At 40.4% G+C, this 19,296-nt stretch overlaps 1 protein-coding gene across 1 annotated transcript in view; it reads right to left on the reverse strand.

Annotated features, from left to right (window-relative positions):
• Positions 1-19,296, reverse strand: part of LOC107202385 (ribosomal protein S6 kinase alpha-2) — a 157,715-nt gene continuing 138,419 nt past the window's right edge. The window contains exons 15-21 of the mRNA XM_015623089.3: positions 14,663-14,752; positions 12,953-13,111; positions 11,622-11,783; positions 7,591-7,667; positions 4,942-5,059; positions 3,866-4,003; positions 1-3,488 (exon numbers count right to left, since the gene is read on the reverse strand). Of these exons, the coding sequence (XP_015478575.1) occupies positions 3,363-3,488; positions 3,866-4,003; positions 4,942-5,059; positions 7,591-7,667; positions 11,622-11,783; positions 12,953-13,111; positions 14,663-14,752 (870 nt within the window). The 3' untranslated portion in view covers positions 1-3,362. The remainder of the gene's footprint in view (positions 3,489-3,865; positions 4,004-4,941; positions 5,060-7,590; positions 7,668-11,621; positions 11,784-12,952; positions 13,112-14,662; positions 14,753-19,296) is intronic.

Here is a 19,296-nt window from a genome sequence, read left to right on the forward strand (position 1 = left end):
TGGCCAGGAGTCCAGAAAGGAGATGCTGGTGTAAAAGCAGCCATTGCAGTAATTAGGCCACAACTTAGCATCCTCTCCTGGATCCAGCTGCGCCAGGGGAAGTGGTGGGTGCTATCAGTCTGCAATAATGACTTCCAGTGGCATATTCCTCCCTTTCTGCCTCCCTTGGATTTGCTGATGGAAGCTCTTGTATTTCAGTCCAAGTGAGTTGGAACAGCAAAACTGACAGCGGAAAAGGTTTAATTGGGTTCCCTTGACTGGAACAGGTCAAAAAACCCTCAGAAGAGTACATCCCATGGCAGGACTGCAGAGGACTTCCCCTTGGAAGTGCATGGGGGCACACATCTGGGACAGAGGAGAGGCTGGATGGTGTGTATGGGCACAGCCTTTTTTTCTACACCCAAAACTGTTATCAATGACAGATTTCAAAGAACACTGCAGACAAAACTCTCCAAGTATCACCTCAGCTTCTGGCTACACTTCTACCCTTATTTGGACAAGCTGGGACAGCACCTTTTTTGTGCACGTGTTTACATACAGACACATATGGATGCACTGGAAATAAAACCTTAATAAACAAAGCCCACTATGTGTATGGGCTTATAGTTATTTATAGGCTTATAAAGTAATTAATGAGCATTAAGATGCAAGGGTCTGTATGTGTCTCTATGTTAACAGTTGGTGGGTTAGAAAGAGGTAAGTTGGGAAGAGATTCAAACCCTTAAACTTTGGGAAGAGCAACATCCTGTAAGCTTGGCCTACAATAATATTCAGTTGAAAAAAAATGCTCAAAGATTTAAGACTGAGTATATCTAGAGGGAATTAGACTTTTTCCAGTGGTTGTGGGAGAAAGAAAACTGGAGCAATGCAAGATGACCAGGAAATCCCAGAGGGAGACAAAAACTGTACATAGTATTTTCAACAGTCTTTCCGTTCATATACAATACAATACAATTACTCAAACCATTAAAAAACCATTTTGTTAAAACAGCACATATCAGCTGGGACCTCAGAAAATCCAGCCCTCCCTCCAGGCTGCCCTATGCATCCTTATGCCCACCTTGCCTTGTGCCAGGAGAGAAGTCACTTGAAGGGAAACAAGGCCTGGCCAGAGCTGTTCTGCACCAGCCAGGATAACCCTGCAGGTGGATATCCTCATGGTGTGCTGTTAGCAGAAACGTGTGAGATTTAACTTCTAACAAGCAGAAAATTCTAAAGGCAGCAAAAAGCTGACACTGAGCACAGCTTTGCCAGAGGAGAGAATGTGGGCTGCTGTGTACAGAAGCACAGACACCCACCTGTGCGTTTGCACTCATCAGTCCCAGCCAATTCAGCCTCTGTGTGAAGTTTCACAGCATTGTTTATTTTAGAAAAGAAAAGGGCTTCAAGGAGAGCTGCTTTGCAGTGATCCTGTGTGCACAGCACATAAACTTGAACATTAAATATTAGTTTAAATTATTAAGAATAAATTTAAATTTAAAAATAGACTAATGCAAACAAACTTCAGTCAACTTTGAAGCAGAGATAGTTTTAGGAAGAATATTACTATAGCAAATGAAACCCCTTGGACACTCTGAGGCAGTGATCTGGTAATTCCAGTTCAGCACCAAGATGCACAAACTACCCAGCAAGCAAACATTACCATGTCTAGCATATGAAGCTCCATGTTCACATTTTTCTTTTCTTTTTTTTTTTTTTCTCCCCTGTCACAACAGAAAAAAGCCAACACAGCACAGTAGCTTTTCCCACGAAGCATCTGAGGTGACAAAATTCACTCAGAAAACAAAAATTAACAAAAGCAGTACAAAGAAGAATCCTGGTCAGCTTGTGACCACCAATAAGCCAAGATGGGTAAGAAAAAGAATAAAAAAATAGTTCACATCTGGCACCACAAACCTTGCTTGCATTCTTCAAAACCAGGGAATGAGAAAAAAGTCCATTTTGCAGAGACCATTTCAACAAAAGTTTTCTTTCCCTGAACCTGGAAAATCCAGGTATTAGGGCATAGAATTTTTGTTTTATATGTATATAAATACACATGTACATATTCATATAAATATAAAAGCAGAGCATCCTCCCATTTCTCCTCATAACCTATTATTATTAAAGCTTGTAACAGAGTTGGCTGAACTCTTCAGAAGTGGGTACTCTCTGCACACATGTGGCACGGGGAGTTTAGCTCTGCTAGAGCAGAACACCCAGGCAGGGACATGAAATGTTGGGTGATGGAGGCAGATTTGGGTCAACAGCCAGGGGAGGGCAGGGAGCAATGACTAGAAATGGCCTCTCCTGCTCCAGTGTGGCACTCTGGAGTGTTGGTGAGCAGTCTGGGTGATGGTGTGGGAGGATGGCTGCACAGACCCACTTGGCCCCTGGGAGCCCACCCGCCCACTGTCTTCTGCACCAGCCATTGAAGAGGGACTGTCCCCTGCTTTGAGAGGGAATCACTGACCCCCAGCCACTTGCACACTAATTGCCTTTGAATTATTTTGCCTATTGTCCTCAAAGCCACTCACGCCTTTCCCTGCCTATGTTTGATTCCCCAGACCTGCTTGCTTGCCTAGACCAGACACCTTTCTCTTGCCTGATCCACAGGCTCCTACTCACCCTGCTTTATGTGAATGCCTTCCCACAGTCCCATAAGACCCATTCTTTTCCTCAGAAGACCAAGTTCTTCAGAGATTTTTTGCTCTCTGAGACTTTTGAGCAAGTCAGAGCTGGTGGCACACTCTCCTTGAGAGGTGCTAGCTTCATTCCAGAGAAGGCAGGGGCAAAGTGCAAAAGATTCCTCAAAAACAGAAGGTATTTCCACCACTACCACCAGCTCCCTCTACCTCATGATGTATAGCACTTGTTTCAAATAAGGTGTTACTCGTGTCTCTGCAGCCTTCACTCTTGCTGGGGTGAGTGGAGATCAGTAGATGTCTACTGGTGACCAGCCAAGTCACTTCATCATGACACATGCTGGAACGGCATTCTAACCCGACTGCGTTCTTCGTAGCAAAAAGTGCTTTTCTTGAGAAACAAAATGAAAACTGTTCCCATGGAACATCTTACGGACTCAAAAATAGTTTTCCTAGGGTGGAAAGGATGGAGCTCGCCTATTTTGTTTGGCTTTATCTCAGTAAAGAAACAGAGCTACTGGCAAAACTGGCACATCTTTGTGAAGTTGTTAAACTCAGGACCCTGGCTGGAATGTAAAAGAGAAGATGTAGCAAATGAGAACTTTGCCTTACGTGGGTTTCTGCTAGTTCTGGCAATTTCATGTGCAGGTTGTCCAAGAAAGTTCTGCTAGCCAAGTAAAGATGAATTTTTCAAATAATAAACAGTGGGTTTTCAAGGAGGCCTTTTTGGGGGTACTGCTACAATCTGGTAGAGGTAAGTCTCTTCATGCCTCGCCGCTGAGCCAGATTGGATGACAATACAGGCTCCAACCTTGGTGCCTGAGGTGCTCGGTTTAAAGCAAAGTAAGTGGCTGCCATTGCACCCTGTAAAACAGAGAGAGAGAGAAAACTTTGAGCTGGAATTCAATCCTTTGATGCTTTTTACTTCCCCTATTCAGTATCCTAAAAAACTGTCACACATGCACAATTTCCATGAGATGATAACACTTAGGCTGGCAGACAGCTAGAGTGTCTCAGATTCAGAATGGTGAAGAGCAGTATGTGCCACCAGGTTATTACAATGCAGCCCAAAGTTAAAAATACTGAGCGGGCAACAGTCAAAAATACAGTTAATATGGTGCCATATTAAATTTAGCCTCTGTGGCAAATAATCTTCCCAACTCCTCTATCACTTTTCAGACTATTTATACAAATGACAGCTCATTCTTCAAGCTAGGAGGAGGAAAGGGTGTAGGAGGTACCTTGACCAGGTGAACATCCTGTCTGCTGAGTTGGTTTTGAGACAGGTACTCCCTGTTCACTATCCATGGATGTCTCAGGACTTGGACTGCTGTGAGGCGCTGATGAGGGTCTACATGAAGCATCTTAGACACAATGTCCTGGGTGGAAAAGGAAGAAAACAGGGAGAAAGCAATTAATAGCAGTGCAGTTTTACTAAGATCTTCCTGTTGACAGTGTCATCATTAGCATGTACAATGGAGAGAGTGATGCACTTTAGACAGGCTCTATGTTCTTTAAGTGTCAGGACTTATCTTCAAAATTTTCAAGTGTAATGTTCGGCTCTAAGTTAATAATCCAGTCAAAACATAATGTGGAGGGTATTCATTTTATTGAACGACTCTTATTTACTGGCAGCCTTGTAGGAGTGATAAACACCTAGGGAGAGGACGCCATCTGGAGGCATCTCCTCTCTGACCTCGAGGCATGCTTACAAGAGACACTTAGAACAGAAACTCAACACTCAGGCAACTTAAGTTCAATTAGGTTAACTCTACAACATCTAAATATTTTAACTTCAAAACTGGACAGCTGATAAAAAAATCCACTGTGAGGCTCATAGGTGCTGATAGCAAGATAAATGTTACTAGGAATGCTTGCAGTTTTGTGGTGGAAAGTATCGATGTTTTTCCATTGGGTACTAACAGTTGCTAAAAATGAAATATCTTGCAAGAATCTTTAAAGCCTGTAGAAGCTTCTGATTAATGCTGGGCAACTGGAAGCTTGCAATTTTCCTGCCAATTTACCTGTCTCACAGACTAATGCACAACTTCATGCCTAAAGATCTCAGCACCAGATGATTTTTTTTCTCCTGGGGTTTTCCTTGCCTTGTGATAGATGGGCAGCCTAAACTGTGAACTGTCCAGGAATTAAAACTGCCTGCTCCTGGTTAACTGGGAAGCAAAAAGGTGATTCATGGATAGACTATACATCTGTGGCATTGACAAATATACACTTCTTGTAGAAGAGCAGTTGCACCAGAAAAAGAGTTCTGTGGTATTTAAATCTTGAGAGAAAATCTGAGAAAGGGTTCACTGACCTTTGCAGTATCAGATACTGAATCCCAGTTTCCTCCTGTAAGAGCATATTTGCCACTGCCAATCCTGGCCAGAATCTCCTCTGGGGTGTCATCTGGTCCATTTGCAAAAGGAGTGAATCTATTAAAAACAAACAAACAAACAAACAAAAAACCAAAACAAAACAAAAAACTATGTAATTTGCAAGTACATGATTTTTAGGTTCTAGTATTAACTGCCACTGATTACAACAGGAGTTTGGTTCCAGAATGTACCACTGATACTGCTGCTTTATTTTCACTCAAACTGTACAATCTGGTGGCTCCTCATATTGATCTGTAGAGGAAAAGGCAGATTTTTTCACTGTTTTTTAAATTTTTGTTCTGTTAACATTTTTTAGGAGTGAAATATTCTTTGTAAAAATAGTCAGGTTTTGACCTCTTGTTTTAACTCTACTTTATTGCCAACTTTTTATTGCCAATACCAGTATCTTGGTAACAGCAAGAAAGGACAGAAGTTTTAACGGAGAAGAAATACAATCTGAAACAGAAGTTTTAACAGAGAAAAAATACAATCTGAAACAGAAAAAAAGGAAAATAAAGAAGAACCCTTCTTAATCTATTTTGCAATGCTTTGTTAACCATAATATGCAAGTCAAAATTATTGGGCAAAATAAATTACCTGTGATATGTTACTTCCTTGTCCAGCCAGTCAGAAATTATTTGTAACATGCACTCAGCTTGAGACAAAATCAGTATCACATGCAGAAGATACACTTTTTGTTTTCAGAGAGTGACAAGAGATAAGGTTTTTGCAGTTGACTACCATCTACCAGGCCCATTTTTACTCTGCAATTTTGAACAGCTGTGTAGGCTTACATGAGGTAGATATTTTTGATTTTTTATATTTTTCTTTCCATCTGGCTTCTCTTTAAACTTGCCAGAGCAGTTTTTAGATTGTTAAACAGTTGCTTTGGCCACAGCTTCCTATCCCACCTGGTTTCTGGTAACAAATTCAATTCCTTGTGCAGTATTTTCTCATTTTCAAAAAAACTTCAGACTTCATAGCAGTTCAGCCCAATGAGATAGACGCTATTCCAATCTATAGCTCTCAGGAGGGATGCAGTAAGAGCTAAGGACTGGAAAAAACTCTGAGGTCTATCACTAGCTGCACTAACATGATCCCTGGCCTGTGCTGTAGTCCTGGCTGTCTGAGCCCTCTCTGCTCATAGTGATTATAGGAGGAGACAAAAGTCCTGGATGTAAATACTTGTCAGTTCCTACTAATCTCCTGTGGTGAGGAAGAACAAAACCATTCATAAATGCAGTGGTGGCATCTAAAAAAGCATTCCTCAACTGATTGTGTTAGTATTATTTTCTCTGGTAGGTGCAGAAAAAGTGAGATACAAGTTACTGGCACCTGTAAGTAAACTGAATATCCACTAAGTTTTGCTATTTGTATTCCCGATTCAAATATATTGGATTTTTTTTCCTTCATAGTCAACAAAAAAGAATTCTGAATATAATCAATCAAACAAATGTAGCTGTGGGTAATGTGTTAATTTTATTTTACTGATTCCAGCTGTGTAGCAGTCCAGGGCATCAGCCAAATAGAAACAGGTTCTTGGACATCCTAGTAGACTGGGAAACTTCCTCAGAAAGTTTTGCTATATTTCAGCTGACCTGGATCACATCTATAGTCAAGAACAAAATAGATGAGATAGAGACCCCTGGCACCTTTCCTATAATCCACAAGGCAGGAGATGCAAATAACAGAAAGTCAGAGTCCAACTCTTTGTTTTCTGTATAAAACCTAGGAATGAATCCAAGATTCTTGTCACAGCTGAATGATTAGATTAAACAGTTTAGAGAGGTCACTGAAAAGCTGCAAGCTGAGCTTAGGTGTGATAAATGTGCTCATACCGTACTCTGAGAAATGAAATTCAGGGGTCTGATAACTCTAGATTGGGTCTGCACACTTTGTTTCCCAATCATCCCTGCACTTCTTATTCCTATCCTTCACTGCTTATTTCAATCTGTGTCTTTCCCTGGATCTTCTTGTTTTAATATTTCACTTTAGCCAACACATAGGAGTATTTTTGCCAAGTACCTCTCAAAAGTTTCTGCTGCCTGTTGCTATTCTTGCTGATCTCTTAGTTTACTTTCTGAATCATATTTTTCAAATAGGATCTGAACTCTACTTTTGGGTGTGTGTTTTTTTTTTTTTAGCTTTTAGAGGTGCTCAGACACTTCAACAACAATAAAAAATGAAGAACAATGAAGCTGAAGAAAATACAAGTATCAGTAGAATGAATTAACATTCTTCCATGGATAAGGTGAATATGATGAGGCTCTTTATACTTCTGTGCATCTCTCCTAATGGAAAACTTTCCCACTGCTCAAGTGGTGAGTGAACCCCTTAGGAGTCTAGGTCTCAGTGCATACAGGCAGTTTCTGTTAGAAACCTAAACAATTTGTCAAGTGTCAAAGATATTTATGCATTCTAGAAAAAAAACTTATTCTAAGTCTTGGCATCTATTTTCTTGCTTTATACAACTGAATATACTTCTCAAGGAGGCCAGAATCCCTATCTGTGACTCCTTTCAGGCTTAATCAGTGCTGCAGTGCTGAGCCCACTGGAGACTGCTGGTCTAGGAGGACCTCATCACTCACCCTGCCAACATGGTGTACAGCAGGATCCCCAAGCTCCAAATGTCACAGGCTGCATCATAACCTTGGCGTTTAAGGACCTGTAGGAAGGAAAGAGGGAGATGAAAATAGGTTAATCTGCATTCCTGAATTTTTAGCTTCCATTCTACAAAAAGCACTGACTAGTGGTTGTGTCTGCTGACATTCCAATAGCTGCATATCTGCCTGGAACAGGTGGCTGCCATGGGATTAAAATGTCCAGTGGTGCTATGGAGCAAAGCAAAGCCCAGGCTGAAACGAGCTGGTTAAACTCAGCACATCTTTCCTCTTCACAGTGAGAGAGAAGAGTGCATTTTTTTGGAGCTCAGAAGTCTTGGAACTCCTCTGACCATCCAACTTGCAGCAAAGCAGAAAAATATTTCACTGTTGTAAAATGTTTCTTAAAAAAAGAGCTCATTAATACTTTAAAACATATCCTCCAACATAAAAGTTACCAACAACACTGTGGATACATATGACAGTGATAAATATTCCAAGTATTTGGATTTGATACAGCAAATGGATGCACACTGAAGCATATCTAATGTCAGACTAATGAAGATGCATGTTAAAAGGCTTATCTTCTGTATAAAGAAATGTGGGCACATTTAGACTGGAGTTAACAGCAGGGTAAAACTTGGCCCCTTTTTCCCATGGGGCAAACAAGACCCATGGAAGTCAGCAGAGATCTGACCACTAGGTTCAATACCAATACAGGATGGTAAGGTGTAGCAGTAAGGGTAAAGTCCAGATTTCATTTGTGCTAGTGCACACTAGAAGAAATACCTGTGTGGGTCAGTGCAGGTCCAAGTGAAAGTGAAGTCACCAACCTTTATATCTTCCACAAAAGCAAATTACCCTCTGTTTATTCAGTTCTGACACACAAGGAGTTTTGTCCTCTTTAGATGGACCAGTAGATAGATATTTTTGCAAAGCACATGAAAAAGGAATGTACAAATTCAGCAAGTCTTTCTCTGACCTGCAGCCCTATTACCCAGGAGTGATTTAAGCATCTGAATTCTATCACAGAAAAGACCAGATTCTGCTAAGGAAAAACAGTTTGAGAAAATGTTGCCTTGACAGATTTTATAAATGATGAGTGGCAAAGCAGCCATCTGCCAGGTATGCTGCTAAGCGAACATTTGCTACCTGGGAAAAAAAAAAAAAACAAACAAAAAAACTCCCACAGCAAAAAAAAAATCCCAACCCAAAAACGAAACCAATCTAAAACAAACAAACAATCAAACAAACAAAACCCCAAAAAATGAAACCCCAAAAACAAACAATAAAACCCCAATAAACACAGAGAAAAAGCTACAGGTCCTCCTGTTCACAAAGCTGGTAAAACTGTGCTTCTGCCTCTCTCTCCTGCACATAATATAAAGGCTATCTGGTTGATTTATTTATTTGTATTTCTTTAGTTCCTCCATTCATCTCCCCTGTATTAATGTCAGTTTTTATGGGAAAAACTTCTTTGAAAAACTGTTGCATTTCACTCCTGCTCTGTTTTCCTCCAATATCCAAGGACAATCAAGTCCAAGGAAAGTGACAGAAAAATGGGGCAGTGATGATACTTAGTGGAGTGGGTTAATAAGCAAGTGGTTACACAACCCTGAAATTATTGGGTCACTTCCAGAACTTAGTGGGATCTGAAAGAGAGTCTGAAACTGGTTCTTAGTGCCACACCATAACAGGACATTGTGGGGATAATGGGTATCCTGGAGATATGATACCCTGGGTTTGTCCAGTTCTGAGAATGGCTCAGATATTTGTCCAACCCCCTTTTACTTCTGTAGGCTTTGACTTACTAGGTTCACAATGTTTACAAATAGAGGTTTTTCTCAGTTGTAACAAGCAGGTATGCAAATGGGTACAGAAAGGAAATAAAAAAACTCATAATTTCAAATGAAAAAGCAGTAGTTCTTCACGAATTCTGTAGGAAAACTGCAGGATAAAACATTTTTACTTTATCTAGGATCACCCTACTGCATCAGTAGTACAACAATCTGGCTCTTTGCTCCTCACATGCAGCACAACTTTCACTAGGTGGCAGCGTGCCTCTTTCAGATAGCCTTCATCTTTGCTCTTGCTATCACCTAAACCCCAAATTAACTGTTTCCAAAATAAGGGGTGATCCAAGTGGGCAAACATGTCCTCCTTCTTTGGTCACCTCCCTCTTTGTCACCAGCTCAGCTGACTTTCTGCCTCCTTAATTAGTTTCATGTGGCAGACATTGCAGTCAGACTGAGAAAGGGAGTGTGAAAGTCAAAGCTGGGCTGTAGGGCAGCATTATATCACAGGTAGAATGTAAAATCAATTAAGGCTTTATGTAAGCTCTCTGCCAGTTCTGGTAATGCTTCAATTAATCTTCAATGTCTCCTGCATTAGCAGGAACTGTCTTACTCATCATGAATGTCTGGGAGTGTGATGTCTGCTTTCAGTTTAAATCAGAAGAGTCTGATCTGAAAGTGGCAATGTTTGTGATTACAGACACTATATAGAATAGCCCATCAAGAAAAACAGCTACACCTATTTTAAGCATCTCGTACCTTGGAGGAAATCAGAGTGCTTCAAATCTTGCAAATATGATTGTTTTTTGTGGTTTAGAAATTGAATGGCTGTGGTGCCAACACAACTTTTTCAATCTACTTTGATAAATTTTAAACAGATCCTTCCCATTTCTAAAATGGAAGCCTAACCAAACTGTAATAAAACCCCCAAACCAATCTGTCTTGGCAATGGAAGGTTTGTTTTTTCTTTTCTGAAGAAAAATCTGTTTTGAATTTATACCGGCCTGGCAATGGTCTCTATAGAACAAATTCTCCTTCTGATGCTGGGAGGCTGTGATTCCTGTGATAACTTTTGGTATCATGAAAGGACCTTGTACAGAAAGATCATCCTAATCTTCTCTTCCCAGTCACAGATGAACATCGCATGGGAGAAAGAGAAGACTCAGGGAGAAAAAAAGATTGCTAGATGATACCAACTGAGAGACACTGGTATTTGATAACAGAGAACAGATGAAATATTGAAAGACAGTAGTTGTTTGTTTTTCTTATAAGGACCAAAACAAGCAAAGGAAGACACACATATGAAGTAGTGTATTGCAAGTACTAAAATTTTTGATTTTCATCACTCCCAGAAATGGGTAATTACCCAAGAAATTAACTTCTAGCTCCTTCATTGTGAGGAAGCAGAGATGAACATCTCATGGGTCAAATACAGCAAAGAGCCCAAGCCATGAAACAGCTGTTCAACCCAAGCCCACTCTTGCAGGGCTGCATGAAAGGATCAGCACTTGCCAGTGATGCAGAACCACCTCTCCCTGTGCTTGGGAAAAGCTGTTTGGTCTTCCTCCACTTTCCTGTCTGTAAAAATGAGAAAGCATATCCTACATCCCCCAGAACAGGGGGGGTTGGTATTAGGAGAGCCCAAGGGGAGAGAGATTTCTTGAGCTCAGTGAAGCCAACAATAAAGCTCTCATTGTTTTCAGCATAGTAAGGATTTAGTGCAAGGATTTTTCTTTTCATTTGTATCATAGAATCATGGAATGGTTAAGATTGGAAAGGTCATATAGTTCAACCTCCCTGCTCAAGCTGAGTCCCCTAGAACACTCAGGATTGTGTCTAGATGGCTTTTCGATATTTCCAGAGAAGGAGACTCCATAACGTGTCTGGGCAACCTGACATCAAGATTTCCCTCTTAAGCCTTAATCCTGTTCTGATGCAGTGCACTAGAGGGAAAGAAGTCTGATCAGAAGCAGCTAGAGAAAAAAAGATACTTATCCCAGTAATGAGCCAAAGCATTGTGTGCACCAGTCCAAGACAGATACCAGCTTCTGTCAGGAGAAAAACAACTACCATGACAGGACTAGGAACAGGAAAGTTACTGTAATAGAGGCTGTGCAAGTGCCAGTAGCCTGGTTTCTGCCTTGCTCCTCTTGTAAAGGCAGCAAGGGAGGAAGGACTGCTTCCTAGGACTCACTTTCTACTGCAGGCTTTGAAATGTGATCCTACCTCAGGAGCGACAAAGTTGGCTGTGTAGCAGGGAGTCATGAGCAGCCCGTTCTCCGCTCTGAGTTGCTTGGCAAACCCAAAGTCACAGATCCTGATAGAGTCTGGGTTTCCTGACTCATCCATGTAGAGGATATTACTTGGCTTGAGATCTCGGTGCACCACCTTAAGAAAGAACAGTGAGAAACAAGTGAGAAGAGGAGGTCAGGGAACACTGGGGCTTGGCTGCCATTTCTGGTCTGCTGGTTGAGGTAGGTCAAGAACTCATGCTGAAAATATTTAAGTTTTGGAAAAAAAGTTACTTAAAAGCCTTGGACAAATGAAGGAGGAAAAAAAAGATAAAGTCTGTTAAAATGAAAAACAAAATGTTTGACAGCCTCTGTGGGTGTATTAAGATGGAGGCTGCTGCTCTAAGAGGAGACAACTTCCTAAGGGTGGACAAAGTGGGCAGTTGTACAAATATCTTGGTGGCAGAGTCTTCTGGAGCTTGATGGCCTTGAATACTGAACTGAAAGGTGAAGAATAAATCACATCATGGGAGGAAAGTGTGTTATGTTCTAGTGACTGTCCATGTAAGTGGCTCACACCTAAAAGGAGGAATTAATTTCTTTCCTAATTTCAAAATGTATTCACACAATTTTATGTGACTGTGTGTTTTACCAGACATGCTGAATATCAGTGGCAGGAAAACAGCCCTTATTTGTTATAGCAAGACTGAAAAATCACCATGAAAGCATAGAAGCCAAAGCACAAAATGCACTTTGTTTTAACCATGAAGCAGGAAAAACAGTAAATATTTGACTAGCTATCCAAACTGCTTGTCCCTGAAATGCAGAAAAGGAGAGATTTTCAAACTGTTGCATATAAAGAGCTTAGATTTTAAAAGTCAGATTTTAACAGCATGTCAGGAGTCTTTCCCATCAGCTGCTCAAACTGCCACGTCATTTGGAGAGCTGAACATTTGATTTTCTACCTATTTGCTGATTCAGCTACCATATTTGAAATGTTGCTAAAAGTTCAGGTCCTGCAGTAATGATTGTGATAAAAAGTAAACAACTAATATCTTTAGAAAGTACATGAACTTGAAAATCACTGTAGTGTGGGGAAAGAAAATACTACTTCAACATGCTTCAGTTCAGTGGAAGATGGATAAAAAGCCAATGACCCTATTTCACAAACCAAATGTAATTATAAATATGGAGGTAGGTTTTTGGTGGAGAGGGAGGGGGGAAACATATTTACATTTCAGAGAAGCAAAATCACAACTATTTGCTATTTCAAGAAGCTGAATTTTAAGAAGGTTGATGCAGCTAAGCCAAAAAAGCAACGCTTACGCCCTGAGAGTGTAGGTAGTCCACGGTCCTGGTGATGGTGCACAGCACAGCGCTGGCCTCCCGCTCTGAGAAACACTTCTGCCGAAGGATGCGGTCCAGCAGCTCGCCTCCCCGCATCAGCTCCATCACCAGGTACACAAATTTCCCATCATCATAGACCTGGAACAGTAACACAATAAATACGTCTCTTGGAACCATCAACTTGATAAAGGTTGATCCTTTAATCGTAGTGTTGGCTTGCTTGTGTGTGAATTTGCAAGAAGAAAATGTCAGCAAATGTGTGGGAAATGGGCTTTTTATGCTCAACAACTAAAAAGAAAACTTTATAAAATGACTTAAATCATCACTTTTTTTTCTGGTGTCAGGAGCAGCTTGCTTATTTGTCCACACAGAAATGTAGCTTTCCGGTTTTCTATCATGCCAACAGAGCAGGCTCAGCTGTTAAAAACAGCACCACTCCACACAGCTTCAAATGTCTGCTGGCTCTCACCCAAACATTCTTCTCAGTAGTGTTCTCTCTTTCCACTTCCACAGGGTAACATTTGCCATTTCAAATATCAATATTTCCCTTTGACTCACGATCAACTAAGGAGTTGTATTACACTGTTGGCCAACACTTGCATCTAATGTTATTATATAGTTTATATTTGCAGTTCTGGTGAATATATTGTTGGTATCAGCTGCAAGATATATTTAAATTCAATGTCAATGAGAGTTGGTAAAAGACATTTTATCCTTTAAATTGGAGGACAATTTAATGACATTTTCATGTCATCATCCTTTATATGGACTGCAATAATAGGCAGTGTTATAGTCATAAACGCTACATGTTTTTGGAAAGGAATATAAAAACTTTTTTTGCACAGAAGTTGAGATACTCTTTAGCACTTAGGAATTAGGTGAGACTTTCCTGAGGGCAAGTGATTAGGAGATTCTTATATACTTCTTGGAGGTCTAAACCATCATGTACTGGCCACTGACTCAGGCAGGGTTTTGTTCTGTAGACTCTGAATCTAACATGGTGTGGAAAATCTTAGGTGAGACTTCAGGCAGCTAAAGTAAAACACCTCTGACTAAAGGCCTTCATTATAGTTCATTTCTGACTATATTCCTTCATTTAAGCATAGTGAAGGATTATTTTTCATATGAAATGCTGAAGAAAAATAATGACATCTCAGGCTGTTGGAATAGAAGGCAAAAAGTCCCTGGCATTAAAACACTACTGGGGGAAATCCTAGTGACTCTGTAAGCTCTCCTCTTCCCAGCAAAGCAGGTATCACAGGCTGCATGGGAATGGCTACTGCTCAAGAAACATCATCCCCCTATCCAGTAGCACCACTGTGTGTATTCAGCAGTGCCCCAAAACACCCAGCTAGGGAGATCTCCTTTTAAATCCTGCTGCAAACCCAAACTCATTTTCTCATTCTCCAGCACTGTGCCCCTTTGGTTTTATTTATGGTTTGTTACAGTATATATGAATAGAATGAATCTATATGAATAGAATGAATCTATATGAATAGAATGCATAACGTGACCAGTCTTCCCAAACGCAATCCAGTAATTTGTTAAGTCATGTTTTTCTCCTTGATTTCAATGGGTCTGGTTTTACCTCGGACTTTCAACTGAAGAATTTTTCAGACATGGATCAATAAATGAGCCTGACTATGAGGTGAAAATCATTTAATGCTGAAGTGCTCAAAGACTACTCACATCTTTAAGAGTAATGATGTTTGGATGCTGTCCATACCGCAAAAGTATCTCAATTTCTTCAGAGGGGTCTCTCTTGCTCTTATCAATTATCTGGAATAAATGAAGGACAGAAGTCAAATACCAGTTAGCAGCTTTAAGCACAAAACGACCAATTCCTACAGTTTAAACAAATTACTATTCAAAATTCTTCTATTAATCATTATTCTAGGAGAGGACAGCTCAAACCATGTGCAAATGTGAGCCATGCTGACTGTCTGCCAAAGCCAGATGGAGCAATAATTAGTTTAGATTCTGGAGGCGTAGGCCCTCTTTTTGATGCCTACAGTTTTGTTTACCCATAAATAATGGCAGTTACAAGAAGTGTCATTTAGAAATCAAGCAACATTGAGAATATTAAAATAATCATAGTTTTAAAATGACCTTTTTGACATAAAAAATTGATAGAATCGTAACATTGGCATATGCTTGTAAACATGCTGATAATTTAAAATAAATTGTCATATGTATATGTCAGAAATGAAAATGTATGGACATTTACTGTCAGAGGAGGTTTGAATTGAAACTTGGTAATCACTTGGTTCTTTGGGCCAAGTTATTGTAGTGAACAGAGTGACCAGACATTTTATTTGACCATGTAACCAAACTCTCTACCCATTCCTAAACTGGAAAGAAATCTACTTCACAGATCACTTTTATGTAGTCAGCGTCTTTTGCCTTATTAGAAAATATAGCAAGACATGCAAACTTTTTTGTTTTGTTGCAGCAGGTCTTAGAAAAACGTGACACCTGCTGCTTAGAGAGCATCACTGCATGGAAAGCCAGCAATCAGGAGGGCACTGACTTCTCCTCAGTGATTCTGGTACCTATATTTGGCATGGGAGTGTTAGTCATTTGTCCAGCTGAGAGCGCTGATTAATACTTCTCACTGTGCAGATGTAAATTATAAATATGGAACAAAAAATAATCTTAAGGGAAATCTCTGCATTTTGGAATCTCAAAAGTAACTGCACAAGAAATGGCGAAAGGCTCATTCTACTAGAAACTCATTAGGAGTGCACTATTTTGGCTCTATTTCTCATTGCTACAAAACAACAGCAGTACTTTTGACTAACAGGTTTACCAAAGTGGAATGGGTGGCATTTTTAAAAAATAATTTCCATTATTGCCTTGGATTTCAAGGCTTCCAAACTTAAATGTGATTAGTACTCTCCAAGAACTAGGCACAGAGCACAGATTTTAAATGACAGTGTTAGCAGGGAAAAAACAGCTTTTTAAAAACCTCTTTTGCTAATGAGGATAAATGCCTGTCTGTTTTTTTTATAAAATGCCTGCATTTTTCATGGTGTAATTGTGATGATATAAATTCATGAGTAGAATCTTATGCATTAGCCATAGTAATGCATAACTGAATATAAATCGGAGGTTTCATAGCCATCATGACTGGCAGGTATGTGCAGTGATAATGATGGTCAGTAGTTGTCCATGGCTCAGGTATGCCTCTGAAGCCTTATCAGTGATTTGATTCTGAATTAATAGAAGTGTGACAAATGAAAGTGCAACAGACAGCTGTTGCAGGTAAATGATTGTTGTCCACATTTGAATAAATAAAGGAAAACCTCAAGAATAGGTGAATGAAATAAAAATTTCTGCTGTTGTTCTCCCAGTCTTGTTGAGGCATTATCAAGAAGCCAATGCAGCCCAAATCAACTAACTCCACGTGAGTACAACCACAGTGACTGAATGTGTCCCACTCAACCAGTAAGCCTAAAATACGAAAAGATCCTCAAGGCCACCTCCTTGGCTACACTGATAAACCTCTTGTCAAGTTACTGCAGTAACTCAGGTGTGCCCCTGTCAACATCTGCCTGCCTTGTACAAACCAGCAGAACCTACTGTGGCAAGCATTTCCACCAGTGTGAAGTACCACTATCACTAAACTGGTGTAGCAAGCTGTATTTTCCAGATTCCTTTTCTGTTGCAGTTCCCTGTGAAAGGAAATATCCAGAGCTGTGGAAAATTTTAAGCGACTATTAATAATGCAGGACTTTAAATGCATATATATGGCCTAAAAAAAATCCAGACCAAAAATAGTCTCAGCTATTGACAAAACTAAAACCAACATAACCCAAAGCACTCTGTCACTGACGTAGTAGTAGCAGCAGCAGCAGCAATTTAATGCATCTAATTCACAATATGCTATGTAAATATAAATTGCAAGACAGTTCCACTAAGCTGCCCCAAATTGCACCATGAACCACATTGTCAGAGCTGTGAAGAGACCTGCAAAATTCCTCTCAGTCCCTGGGCAGTCTGATTGGACAGACCAGAACCATTTTTCTCCTCCACAGCAAGAGATTGTCACTCTGACAGTGCCTCTCTTCAGTGTGCCTGTGACTTCCACTTGGCCCAAGACTGCTAAAGCAGCAGAGGAGGTGTTTGCTGCAACTTCAGCAGAAATCCCTCTGCAGTTCAGACTGGCTGCAGTATGCACAGTTCCTTTATTTGTATGTTGCAATGGCCACAGCAGTCCATTAAATATGCCCCATAGCTCCACTGTGACACTCAGTTCTGCTGATCTTCCTTTTCACAAAGTCATAGATTCATTTAGGTTGGAAAAGATCTCTCGAGATCATCAAGTCCAACAGTTAACTCAGCATTGCCAAATCCACTACTAAACCAAAGTGCCTTATCTACGTCTCTTAAATGCCTCCAGGGATGGTGATTTCACCATTTCCCTGGGCAGTCTGTGCAGTGATTTACAACACTTTCAGAGAGTTTTTTGGTGTACTGTTAAATCCACCCAGAATTTCCTGTGGTAAAAAAAAGCATTTGCCACCCCGGTCCCTGTTTCCTCTTAGACACTGTATTTTGCATGAATACAGACTCTTCTCTGTTCTCCTCTGGGAGAGCCCATGAACCTCCTGCAGCTTTTCCTGTGCATGCAATGACATGTTTTCTTTAGGAAACTCATTCTGATTTGAATTAAACTAAAATGTACATATAAACACTCTCTATTACAGAATTAAGGGAAGATCCCAGCTACTAGTCTTGAGAATTTGAGTAATATGTAATGATGCTACTTTTGTGTTTCTCTCTTTAGATGTGTAATGAAGAAGACCAACTCAAAAAGCTGCCTTAATGTATAAGTAACTTAAATGAAAATGTACCATGAGCTCCGCTGTACCTTGCCCCAGAAGAGGTATGATGCACAAGGGTCGTCCATTGCCCTTGAGAAAGAATCTGAGCCATAAAGCAAATAGACATTTTTCTGTGCATTGGACACCTAGGGATTGTTCAGAAACTTGTCTGTGTCAAACAGTGTATGAAAGAATTTCAGAGTAAAATGGGCTCAGCACAGTCAATAGTGTCCTTTGTCCTGATAGGGGATTTGTTTGTTCTTTAACTATCATGTCCTTTGTGTGAATAACTGAAAGGAAAAAGTGCATTTTCTTACCTCAGTGGGATTTAGGGTAATAACCTCATGATATTTTAGCATGAGTCAAACTCCTTTAAAGGACAATACTGAACACTTTATCTATTAAGGAAGAAAGGATCAGGACAGAATATTTTCAAAATCCCAATTAATGCATCCGTCCAGTTTTTACAAGTCATTCTACAAGTCTTCTGCTAGGAAAAAAATCATCTAATTCTGCCTTACTAATGGGTTTTCAATGGATTTAGCCCTGGCAGAGCAGACTGATGAGTATTAAAGGGATTATCAATAAAATTCTGTATGGGTAAAGCCTTGCTGAAATTCTAACAGCAACTAAAAAGACAGTATATGTATTTGCTTGCTGCCTTTTGGTGAAGGTATTTGCATGCTTCCAACTATGTAGACACATCTCTTCTGGACCTAGCTATGCCATTAGCAGATGTTGGGGCCTTCAGCTGTTTTATACCACCCACCAGCTGGGACTTGCAGCCTTTACAGCCCTGCCAAAGAAATGGTACGTGTGAGCACTCCCTAATCCACTTTCAGTGAACCAGCCCTGCTAATACAAATTGCCTTTTCCAACACTGAAATTAACCTGCATGACTGTCCACGAGAAGAATGGAGAATGGCTGTGTTTCTCACATGGAATTCTCCATCACTACTGTTGTGAGATTGGAAAAGGCAAGAGGTGGGAGGAGACAGCTTAACTGCCTTTGCTGTCTGGAAAATGAACAGCCTAAAAGAAGTAAGAGAGAGAAGCAAGAGTGAGAAAAAGGACAGAAAAGAAACATGAGATGCACTGATGGGAAGAGCAGTGATACAAGCCTGAGGAGAAGGGATGGGGCTCTGGCCAGGCTTTGCTCAAGCTACCAGAGAGGAAACTGCTCTGTTGGGTCTTTCTGTGCTTGGGAGAAAGGACCTTGTGCATCTTTAATAACCAAACAAGACTGGATTAAAGCATTTGCTTGGCTCTGACTTGATTTTTCTCTTTAAGTGGAAGAGGGCTCAAAAGCTGTCTGATCATGTCAGCTGCAATGGGTGATGGCAGCCACCTGCCTTCCTGGGGAAGCTGAATGCACCCAACACTGTCACAGTGGTTTAACCCCTAACACCATGTGGTGTGTGCCATGACCATGGCTCTCTGTGCAGTAAAACCTCTCCACTTTATTTTATGGGTTTATTCCACAACGAAACCCACAAA

Source organism: Parus major, chromosome 3, assembly GCF_001522545.3.
Source record: "Parus major isolate Abel chromosome 3, Parus_major1.1, whole genome shotgun sequence".
Lineage (NCBI taxonomy): Eukaryota > Metazoa > Chordata > Aves > Passeriformes > Paridae > Parus > Parus major.